Source organism: Sminthopsis crassicaudata, chromosome 1, assembly GCF_048593235.1.
Source record: "Sminthopsis crassicaudata isolate SCR6 chromosome 1, ASM4859323v1, whole genome shotgun sequence".
In the NCBI taxonomy this organism is placed as follows: Eukaryota; Metazoa; Chordata; class Mammalia; order Dasyuromorphia; family Dasyuridae; genus Sminthopsis; species Sminthopsis crassicaudata.
This window is the reverse complement of record NC_133617.1, coordinates 277,792,287-277,805,055: the sequence shown is the minus strand read 5'-3', so window position 1 is coordinate 277,805,055 and position 12,769 is coordinate 277,792,287. Positions and strand designations below refer to the sequence as shown.

Genomic DNA, 12,769 nt, shown 5'->3' with positions numbered 1-12,769 from the left:
AGTGAGTTTTCATACATTTCCATTTGATTACATTTAATTCATTTCTGTAAACAAAGCAAAAAATAGAAAGATAATATGGCTACTCTTGGTAAATGCTTCTCTTTAAAGGGACTGTGCCTTACATCTACTACTTAGATTTATAGTGCATTTAATTTTATTTAAATAGCTTTGGTCATTATAATGTGCAATAGTACATTAAACATAATAAGCTTAGTAATAGATATAACCCCTGCTATAATAACCTCAGCCATACCAATAGCTAATGAATTTCTAGAGCAGATGTTACCAGCAGGCTGCAGCAAAGAAGCCATTACCTCTGCTTGTTACAATCACATTCATCAGGCTTTCTTCTCTTTAGGTGTCCTCTCACTTCTCTTAAATTCTTAATTTTATCTTGGAGAGCTTCAATCTGAGGAATACACCGGGGATTAATTACATTTTAAGGCCAATGACCCTTTTGGTTTCTTTTGAGCAAAATGCTTTCTCAGTTCAATTATTATGTTTTTTTTTTTTTTTTCTATCACCAATAGCATACATTAAACTAGAAAAATTTGGGCCTATGGTGAAAAAAGATCACAGTACTCTATACATTCTATCAAAGGTGGAACACTTTTTACATTTAATGCACATTTGTTTTCTAAAGGACAAATGGTATTATTGGCCTAGAAGGAATTAAAAAAAACACATCAAAACATCCTATATTTGTTTCCTCAAAAGGTTTTATGGTATGGTGGAAAGAGCTCCCAAAGCAGGAAGATCTAACTTTAGATTCTGGCTCTGCTTACACTTCTTTGTGGTTTAAACTGGATCAAATTATTTTATTTTTTCTGAACCTTGCTTACTGTGTGACCTTGAAACAGTCACAATACTCTTGGGGCTTCTGTTTCTTTAATCTATAAAATGTAAATAATAATAGTAATAATGATAATAACAATAACAATAATTGCTTATCTTCAGGTTTGATGGAAAGATCAAATGAAATAATGTGTACAGCGTTTTGCAAATCTTAATATCCCATACAAATATGAGCTATTATTAACTGGTTACTACAGCCAAGATCCTACATTAGATGATGATATTAAATACTTTCAGTTTCCTATTCACAAAGTTGTTGATGAAAGGAGAAAGGAGTTGTTATTACTATGTGTAGGATTTTACATGTAATTATAATACATACTAAATATTACACTCATCAAGTGAACAATAAAAATAGTTTCTCAGTCATCCAATTGGATTTGTAATAGATGTTTAAATCCCAGCTAACCTCCTTATCGATGTACGCCTTGTGATCTTTCCAGGCTCTGGCTGATTGATAGAGTTCTCTCTCACAATGGATTGTGTCATTTGGAAGAATAAAACACCTATGGAAAAGACCAAATATTAGATGTGAGGAGAACTTTATTTTTTTTTCCTGAACCATTTTTTTAGATACAAGCATCAATACAAGCATACGAGCTGATCAATAGATAACTATGAATGTAATGGCTCCGAGCTATAAATGTGAGTATCCAGGGGGAGTCAGTGGGAACCTCTGCTAAGGTGCCAGAATTAATACTATTCCCAAAATACACAAAAGGAACAAAAAAGGAAATTTAGCTTAGAAAACACCAGCTAATACACTTGAAGAAATAAATGGGCTGGCATTGATAGAAAATATTAATATGAGATTTCAAAATGTTGCAAAAAAGGACTTCATTTAAAAATCATTTAATTAAAAGGACCATATCTATCTATAGTCCTTCTCTATTAAGATCATATTTTAACAAATCCATTCTTTAATGCCACAAAGAAAGAGAGTTAGGGAGATAAGGAAGGCTGGTTGATCAATATGAAATGGAGAAAAAACAAGATGGTTAAAAAGCATGACTGCTTTTTAGTACCATAAAGATTATAGGATGCAATAATTAAATTTTTATAGCTAAGCAGTGCTCTTCCTTGTAACACAGAGGGATAAGGTAATGATAAAGAAATTATAAAACATTCCTTCAAAGGTGTTTTTTTTTTTTAAGTGAAGATGGTTAGCTATAGGCAATAATATCTCTTTGTTGAAACTCTTTATTCTATAGCTTTTTCTCATGGGCCCAGCCTCCAAAAAGCAAGAATTCATGCTAGACTAGCTGGGTGCCAATCTAATTAACTCAAGTATTTCTCCTCCCTAATTCCATTCCCCTATCTACTCTATTTCCCTGGATACCCATTCAGGAGACCCCACTTTCTGATTATGTCTCAGCTACCATCACCACAAGAGTAATACAGCAGATTCTGACTAATAACAACCACATACCCAGGAAAAAGTATTGGTTTAGTAGTGCAAATAATTATCCCCATCTGTTTTCTCTTCTCTCAGAACCCCCTGTGGTGATAGCAGCTCAAGGGCATATGCTCCATGCCTGCTATGTTAAGATATAGCAATATTATTGTGGCTTCTTGGATTCCCAATAGAATATGCCTGAATATGAAACTGAATCAAAATCAGACCCTGAACACTTCTGTTCCCTGGATCCCCACTGTTTATTTAGCCACTGGCTGCTAACCAATGCCAATTGTTCTCCTACTAAAGCTGAGCTACATTTCTTTCTTGTAGTGGTATGAAAAAGGCAACAATAATAATAACAATAATACACTTCAAGTTAACTTGAAAATCAATTTATCTGAATATCTAGGCATCCATACTTATGTGTCACTCGGACAGTATCTGCTTGTCCCACTGTGTTAGGACCATCGGCCAGCATTAATTCGCCATCACCAACATCTGCAGCAGCATTGTGGACTCCTGGAGACTTAAGGCCTTGATCATGGCGCTTTGAAATACTTCTTGGGCGTAACAGCTGCAGCTCTTCTTCCTCTAAGTTTATATCATATATCTCTCCTTCAAATTCCACAGACAGGGAGCGGGTTTGACGAGTGTGGACAAATCTTGGCTTATATTCTGCAAGGAAGGAAAGGCAACTCAATGCTAATACCAAGATATAATTGTATAGCTTAAGAAAATGGAAATATTGAGATGGTAATTTGAGATGACAGATTCCCCAGCAAATTGAAATATTTAAGCATGTGTTTAGGGTTAGGGTTAGGGTATACATTTTGGGTTTGGCTTAAAGTTAGGATTTGAACTAACTGAAATTAGTTTTTACATGTTAAACAGTCCAACAGGGCAGGACTATAATAATATATGCTATTAGTCCTTTTGATAGAAATATAGATACACTTATATAAATGTGTGTATCTGCATATGTGTGAATGTATCTTAGCATAAATGGTAGAGAATAACTCAGTGAAGAAAATGATAACTTTTAAAGACATTTAACAACTAACCTATTATTACGATCTTGCAGTTAGCTGAAGGATAATGATGTCAAAGTTGAGGAAAAGTGTCAAGACTCAATATATATATATATATATATATATATATATATATATATATATCTTTGACAGCTATCTTTTATCAGTTTTTGAGAGGCAATATAGTATACTGAACAGAGAATGTTCATTGAAATCATGAAGAACCACGTTAAAGTCCTGTCCCTGACAAAATCTAGCTCAATGAACAAAGACATTTAATCTCTTGGACAATTCTAAAAGTTTTTTTTTAAAGGAGTTTATTGATTTGCAATAGTAGGAAATTTCCTACATCAATAGGCTTAATAGACTAAATCACAGCTCCTGTGCCTTGTATGTTACTTTTGTTGTTGTCATTATTTTGCCTTCGTACATGAGATTAGCCATGGGAGACCCAGTTTTGGTGGGAACTATCAATGTCTCTTGCTTGGACTACTTTGATAGACTTGTGGTTGCATCAGGTTTGTCTCTATTTAATCTAGTCTCCAATTCAGTTGCCAAAGTAATTTTCTTAAAGCATTGATCTGACTATGTCATCCTGCCACTCAATAAATTCCAGCGGATTTCCTATTATTTCAGCATCAAACATAAAAATCTTCTGTCTTTTAAAAAAATCTTCACAATGTAACTCTTTTCTACTTTTCCATTCTTATTCTTTACTCCACTCAGTGTACCCTATGATCAAGAAACATGTACCTACTTGCCTTCTTTCTGTTCCTCACACACCACATGGCATCTCTCAACTCCAAGCCTTTGCACTGGTTGTCCCCTCTACCTAGAATGGTCTCACTCCTCACCTTTTAGTTTCCTTCAAGAATCAGCTCCCATGCTATGTTTGCTTTCTTTCCCTCACTGCTAGTACATCCCCTCTGGGATTATCTTCCATTTATACTCCATATTGTCTTCTATGTACATAGTTATTTGTGTGTTGTTTAGAATATGAGCTCCTTGATAGTAAGGAGAATGTTTTTGTCTTTCTTTGTATCTGTATTACATAAGACAAGTGCTTGGTACCCAATAAATGTTTAATATTGCTTGGTAACTAACTCTGAGGAACCATCTCACACTTATCAGATTGGCTAATATGACACACAAAAAAGAAAAATGATAAATATTGGAGGAGATGTAGGAAAATGGGAACATTAATGCACTGCTGGTGAAGTTGTGAACTGATCCAACCATTCTGGAGAACAATTTGGAATTGTGCCCAAAGGACTATAAAACTGTGCATGCCCTTTGATTCAGCAATACCATTACTAGATCTGTATTCAAAAGAGTTTTTTTTAAAAGGAAAAGAACCTATTTATAGAAAAATATTTATAGCAGCTCTTTTTGTAGTAGCTAGCAATTGAAATTGAGGGGATGCCCAGCAATTGGGGAACAGATAAACAAATTGTGGTATATGATTATAATGGAATACTATAAGGAATGACAAGTAGTTATGTTTCAGAAAAACATGTCAAGATTTATAATAACTGATACAAAGTAAAGTGAGCAGAACCAGGAGAATATTGTACACAGTATTAGTGTGCTGCATGATGAACAATGAATGACTATTTTTTTCATCAGTACAATGATCCCAGATAATCCCAAAGGACTAATGATAAAAAATGCTATCTCCCTCCAGAGAGATAACTGATATTGTTAATACAGAAATGAAGAATGAAGCATGCTATTTCTCTGTCTCTGAATCTCTGTCTGTCTCTCTATCTCTGTCTCTGTCTCCCCCTCCCTTCCTTCCTTATTTCATTTGTTTTCTTGCATAAAATGACTAATATGGAAATATTTTACATGACTGCACATGTGTAACATATCACATTGCTTACTGTTTCAGGAAGGAGAGAGGAGAGGAAAGGAAGGATAGAATTTTGAATGAGATTTCATTTTATTTTTTGTTTTCCAAAAAACAAAAAAAGAATGTTAAAATTTGTTTTACATGTAATTGCAGAAAAATGAAATATTAAAGAAAAGAAAAGCTTTTTAACTGCCTGAAAGACATGTAGATTCTATGAGGCACACTGATGACATTATTTTCCTAAACCTCTATAGGCCCACCAGCACATATATAAGGGATACACAAAGATTGCTGAATCAAAATGTACCACTATCAATGTCCCTTTGAAGGGAAGGCACATCAAACTCTAAATGTAAACTAAAATGGTCACTAGAGTACATCATTGGGGAAATAGGATGTTCATACCATTGGATTCCATGGAATTTGGACATTTTAAGCAAATTTTATTTTTATGCTTGAAAAATCTGGCCTCATTTAAAATAAACTAGTCTAAACTTTGCTAACATGTGACTCAGTTCCCAAAATAAATGAAACTTAAAAGGCAATATAACATTATTTATACTTAAGGTCCTGGAAGATAAACTATACATCATCCTAACAAAGCATCTCTATGTGTAAGCTGATCTTGGAAGTTAATCTGTGACATGGGGGCTGTAGAATTTTAGTCAGCTACTTTGTGGTTTATATTAAATTTGACTTACCCACTAACAAAAAATGTCTAGACATTAATATTGTCCTGGAGAAATGCGTAATTTCTAATTCTGGGAAGAGTGGAATAATTACTGCTATATAATGTTCAATTTCCAAAACATCATGGAAATAAAAATCATCAGAGAAATGAGTCACTTCCCAAAGTATGCCACTAGATGGCAGAAGATATTCATTTATGGGCCATTCTCAAATTGCGCTTAGATTGGTCTTTTTTCAGATCTCATTGACTTTGCTCTCCTATGTGCTTGAGAAGACAATAAAATTAATGGAGAAGCTAGCTAGGGACAGTGTGATCCTTAAAGTATTCAACAGAGTTCCTCTTGAATCATACTATTTGAATTCTATCCACTAACCTAAATAACACTAATTTGTCCTAATATAAACACAGAGAAAATAGACCAAATCAGATACATTTTGAAATAAATGTATTTCACACTGATGTAGTCTCTCATACATTGTTTTTTGCTAAACCTACAACTTAGGTATCCTATGGGTGACGATGAGGAGTCTGGGATTTTCAGACCTTTTTGGTCTATTGTGGATACTTTTCTGTGATTGAGTACATAATTACTAGAGAAATACTTGAGGCATATAGAGGTAAAATATCTTGCCTGAAGCCACACAGCCTCTAAGTGTCTAAAGCAAATTTGAGCACAAGACATCCAGATTTAAATTTTAGTTCTTTTTACAACTCCATACTTCCTTTATCATAACTGAGTCATAGATTTAAACCATCTTATTAGTCAGCTAATCCAACATCCTCAGAAATTAAAGCTTTAAGTGATTGAGTTGTCAGAGTCACACAGACAGTTCATTGCAGAGCTAGCATTCAAATCTCTGCCCAGTCCATAATTTCTCTGCACCATTTACATTCATTTTTGTTGTTGGAGGCAAAAACCTGCTTTCTAACAATTTGCTAAAGCAAATACTTTGGTCCTATGGCTAAGTAAAAGCAGCCTCAGCGATATTCCTTTTAGATCAACGTGTGGGAATTTTGTATCCCTGTAGTTATAGATAAGGGCAGCTATGTGGCACAGTGGTTGGAGCACTGGATTTGATTCACCTTCCTGAGTTCCAAACCAGCCACAGATACTAACTATGTGATCTTGGGCAAGTCACTTAAACCTGTTTGCCTCAGTTTTCTCATCCATAAAATGAGCTGGAGAAGGAAATGTCAAACCATTCCAGTATCTTTGCCAAGAAAACACCAAAATGGGATCACAAAGAATTGGACTTTACTGAAATGATTCAACAACAACAAAGCTACAGAAATAGTAATGGGGTACATAAAAACGTAAGTGACAAGGGAAAAAGAGTTCCAGATAGGGGCTGGGTGTTCCCAAAAGGAAAATTTCTCTTAATTATGCCAGAGTGATCACCAATTCCTTTCAATGGTCATTTAAGAGGGGATAAGGGGAGAATCGAGCAAGGTACAATGAAAGTGCTCTGAACTTAAAAAATCCTAGGTCCTGAGTTTGAATCTCACCTCTATTACTGTACTGTAACTTTGAGCAAGTCAATAACTTTTCTGGGTCTAAATTTCTTTGATAGCAAAATGAGAATATTGAAACTGATGACCTCTAAGTTTCCCTCCAGCTTTAGATTTAAGGATTGTAAAGGGCTAGAACTGAGCAATACACTTGGATAATGAAGCACGTGAGACTAATTGCCAATTGGACAGTTCCCTATTAACTTGTTTGAAGGTTGACCCTCCCCAGCTGTTCTGTGCTGACTTGATTGGTGGGACAAAGAGGGGGAAGTGACTGTGTGTGGGAAGAGGAAATTAAGATGCTGACGCTGAGTCAGTCTCTCCTGGCGTTTGAGGGAGGAAGGTGTGTGTGAGATTGCTAGGCCTAATCCCCTGATCTTGACCGTAAAAGTTCAAGAATAAAGATGTTTAGTGATCCTGACTCCGGCTGATTTCTGGGAAGACAGAGTTCCAGCAAAGGATGATTGTAAGTTTGTATATATGTATGTATCTATGCATGCATGTGTGCAGTCAAGTCCCTTTGAATCTCCTATATGCAATAATTTTATGATTCCAAGTCATTAACTTCATTAATTGAATATAAATTCATTTGATATTAGCAGAAATATCTTTAAAGGAAAAAAATTGATGAGAATTCTTATTTTAAAAACCAGTATGTCATTTAGGTTTGTGTAATAGAACAAAGAAATCAACATCTAAAGACATATATGTAAATGCGTGTGTATAAACATATATACTTACACATGTATGCACAAGATTCTATTTCCTTTATACCTCCCATTTTCAAAGACTTCCACCTCCTCCTGGGTGGGCATTAATTGATCACTTACTTTGAGTGCCATGGTTCCTCAGGAACTGTCGCTGGTTTTTCCTCTGGCTTCTGCTAGCCCGATAATCAGTCTCTCCACAATTACATTCTTTGTCTTTACTACTGAAACCCCGAGAGTGGATACTTCGAGTTCTCTTCCGTACTGCAAGCAGATCACTGGATCCTTTACATTTGTGAATTCGAAGTTTTCCAGATGTGTCTTCAATGCACTGCCACTTCTGCATCAGGAAAAGTGAAAGCTGTTTACTTAGTTTCAGATGTTATTTATTAGGACTATTGTTTTTGTTTTGGGAAAAATTGGCAGTATCATTCAAGAGTAAGTGAGGGAAGAGCAAGTGACTACAACAATTAAATTCCTTTCTGATCTCTTTAAAGTGTTTTTCCCACCAAGGGCAAATAGAGATGACACAAAAATAACTGGAAATCACAATTATCTAAATGACATGAAAACCAAAAAGTGATCTACATAAGTCCTGGGATCCAGACAAAACAATAATCTTGAAACTTTTTCAGGGATGTTTTCACCAACTTCCTTTTCTTTGTAAAAACAAATCCTACTCTTTGGATTCTACTTTGGAACTGAAGATGTAAGTCAGGGAAAAAAGACAGAGATGAGTACTATCAGACTCGATCACTGAGAGGGTTAACCTTCATTTAACTTGACTATTAGAAAACAGATCACGTTTTTCTTTGCCATTTTCCTTAGCAATCTCTAAACATTGCATAACTAGTCATTTCAAAAACTTCTTAAGAGAAGTATATGTTATTTCCCCTAGAGTTGTATATAAGAAATTAGAATTGTGTTTTCTTGTTTCTAGTTCTTTATCAAGTTTTGTGGCAGATATTTTAATAAATAATAGATGATGAAAATGTTACAATGTCAGCTTTAAATATTACCCCCTATTTCTTGAATTCCATCTACTTAGTCGATAGTTTTTTTTTTTTTTTAACCAATGAAGATATTTCATGGGATCCTCCAAACTGTCCTCCATTGCCCAACTTTTTAGACTGTGGATCACAACTCCATATGGTATCTTGTAACTGAATGTGGGAGGTATGAAATTATAATGTATTATCAGTAAATGTTTGACTTGAATTTCTATTGTATAAACATATATATATATATATATATGTAAAAATTTCTCAGGTGAAAAGGGGTCAGGAATAGGAACAATTTAAGAAACCTTGCTCTGTTGAACTTGTCTCACTTCTATATCTCTATAATATGAATTTGGGAAGAATGGAGTAACTGGAATACCTATTCAATTCAGAAAATTACAGAAAAAGGTTAGTAATCTAAAACTTAACTAATTTGCCCTGGAACAAGGCTTTCTGGGATTTGGCAGATAACTTTGCTCTCTCACCAAAAGGCAATGGTACCATGTGGTTTTCAGTGACTCAGGCAGCCCAAGGAAATAAGAAGCAAGGGCTGAGCAGTCCTAGGGACAACTTCCTGAGTCTTAGATTGATTATCCATGAAACTTTTAGAGTTTGGATTCAAACTTTAGAGTCCTGGGAAAATAGATGTGGTGCCTATTATAATATCTATTATTATTAATAGATGTTCCTGAGGATTTAATGAACCCAAGAATCTGGTATGATTCTATGACTTTAAACAGAATTGGACTTTACTCTGAATATAATACCTCAGGTACTGGGAATATGAAACCACAACTCCTGAGACCTGTTGTTTATATCCTAGTTTCTTAAATTATGGTTTGTGACTCCAAATGGAGAATCATAACTGAATATGGGGGTTGTGAAACTACAATTTATTATCAGCAAATGTTTGATTTGTTTACCTATTTTATATATCTATATGCCCAAGGTCATGCAAAAATTTCTCAGATGAAAAGGGATCACAAATGGAAAAAGTTTTAGAAACCCTGGACTACATAATTCTGAATTCTACTCTGGATAAAGATAAAGCTGGTAGGGAGAGGAAAAAGTGAATTATCAATGATGGCCAGCATGTAATAGTTCCAAACAATCCTGCTGTTTTCTCTTCAAGGCTTTTTCTAGCCTTGGCACACAATTTTTCAAAAATGAAAAATCTCTTAATTCAAATAATGAAAATGACCTAAAGAAACTTAACTTGTATTAAACATTCAATGCCCAAGTTCTTCATCTTACAAAGAAACTAAAAAGCAAGGCAAATAACTCCAGACCTATGAAAACAGAGGAGAGTCTACAAATTAAGTCCTATTCCAAACCATCACTTTTTTTTAGCCTTAACCTATGATTTCACTGGTATAGGGAACTCCTGATGAGAAAACTCTTATTAATTCAGGTCTGTGCCTGCTCTGCAGTTTATGGTCTTAGAAAGTTGCTAAGGTAACAGACAAAATACTTTAAGAGGCAGCCTGCTATGATGGGGGAAAAAACCTTGGTTCAAGTCATATCTCTCACACATACTGCTTGAGTGATCCTCTGCAAGTCACTCAATCTCTCAATGACTCAAGGCCATGCTGTAAGGATCTACACATAGCAGAAACTTAATAAATAGTATTACATGAATTATGAATAATAGTGAATATGCAATTTGTAGCCAAGAGAAATCTTAAAGTGGATTTATATATGCAAAAGACAAAGAAATCTGCCCTGCCTTGTTGCTGAAAAATCAGGAGCTCGGTTCCACTAGAGGCCAACTATACTGTGCATTAGTCCATATCTTGATTTTGCCTTGTACATAGTAGGCATGTATTGAATGTTTATTGAATTGTATTGAATTCAAATAATGAAGACTTCCTTAGGCTCTCCCACTACCATACACCTGAAAATCCTGCCTGGCCTTTTACTTGAAAGGGCTAAAGATACAAGTAGATTCCTGTTCAACACAAAGGTGTAGGCAGAATTTTTAGACTTGGCCCATTTGAAATCAAGTCTGCATTTTATTCTTAGCCAAAATGCCTCACTGATTTCCTACTGGATACAGATGAAGGAAAAGGGTGTTTCCTTTCTGAATAGTTGGTTTTTAACCACACCTTATGTCTGGCACTGTCCTTGGCATTGGCAACTGTACCAAACAAAAGTGAGATCTGGGTTTGGGGCAAGCTTTTATTTTAGACTCTGAATAGGGATGCTGATAGTTTATATATATATATTTATGGAAAAAATGAAGAGAAAGGTAGAATTACTGAGGTCTGATACATGTTTGTAGCTTTAGGCTGTTTTAGAATAGCCTATTCCTTCCTGAATAGATTGTGGAAACCTTGAAAGAATCAACAGAAAGTAAATAAAATGTTTTTTAGAGGCTATAAAAATGAGATAGTAAGATAATAAGCCAATGTCAATAAAATGTGTTTCATCCCCTAAAAAATTGTAGGCTAAAGGATTATAAGTAAAGATGATCAGCAAGATTCAAATATATATAAAACCATGGACTTGAGTTGAATTGAATAAGTGATTCTATGACTTTTAAAATCCTTTTTTATATGATATAATGGAAAAATCATGAGCCAGGATAACTGGGTTCTGGTACTGACCTTGGAAAAAAAACTTTATCTGTCCAGATATCTATTTTCTCATCTGTATAATCTATTTACTGATTCCTCATTGTTCAAATGAATGGGTTACATGAATAATTCAATGTCCCTTTTAGCTTTTAGATATTGTTTCATTCTTTTATTCATGCCTGCATGTATGCATACATGAATCAAGCATTTATTAAATACCTACTGTGTGTCAAGCACCATGATAGGTAAGAGGGAGACAAATTCACAACAAGGAAATTATATTCTATTAGGGGAACACACACATATATTTGAAGAGGCAAAGGAAGAAGAGGAGAGAAAGTCTGTCAGACTTCTTCAACAGGACAATAAAGATTCTTCAATTCTTCATAATATCTCACATGAACACAATTGAGTGTGAGCAACATTTCCACAGCTTATGCAAAGGAATGTGGAAAGGAGAAGTGATGTTGTGTATAGAGAACAACAAGTGGGCCAACTTTGTTAAATTATAGTGTGAAGAGAACATCAGAGAATTTGAGGATGGTAATAAAACTTGACCTCTTTCAAATAATATTTGAAGAAATCTCTATTATATCATGCCTAATAACTGGTCATTTTGCCTCCACTAAAAGACCTTATAAGATACTTTTATGACTTTCAACTATCTTTTTGAAAGTGGTCAATGAATGCAATGGCTGAACAAATTGTGGCATATATATGTAATAGTGAATGCTTGTGCTATACAAAATGATGAATAGGCAAATTTCAGAAAAATCTGGAAAGACTTACATAAACTGATGCTAAGTGGAGTAAGCAGAATCAGGAGAACATTGTATACAGTAACAGCAACATTGTGTGATGATCAACTATGTTAAGCTTAGCTCTTTTCAACAATATTTAAGACAATTTCAAAAAAGTCATGATGGAAAAATGCTATCCACACTCAGAAAGTACTATGGACTTTGAATGCAGATCATAGCATACTATTTGCACTTTTTTTTTCTCATGGTTTTCTTCTTTTATTTTGATTCTACTTTCACAACAAGCCTAATTTGAGAATATTTTTAATATGATTACATATTTATCACCTATATCAGATTGCTTGCTACTTTTGGGGAAGGCGAAGAGAAAGGGAAGAAGAAAAATCTGAA

General features: G+C 34.6%; 1 protein-coding gene across 1 annotated transcript in view; it reads right to left on the bottom strand.

Annotated features, from left to right (window-relative positions):
- SULF1 (sulfatase 1) overlaps nt 1-12,769 on the bottom strand; it is a 74,413-nt gene that overhangs the window by 17,298 nt on the left and 44,346 nt on the right. The window contains 4 exon segments of the mRNA XM_074278852.1: nt 315-409; nt 1,265-1,361; nt 2,674-2,929; nt 8,165-8,381. Of these exon segments, the coding sequence (XP_074134953.1) occupies nt 315-409; nt 1,265-1,361; nt 2,674-2,929; nt 8,165-8,381 (665 nt within the window).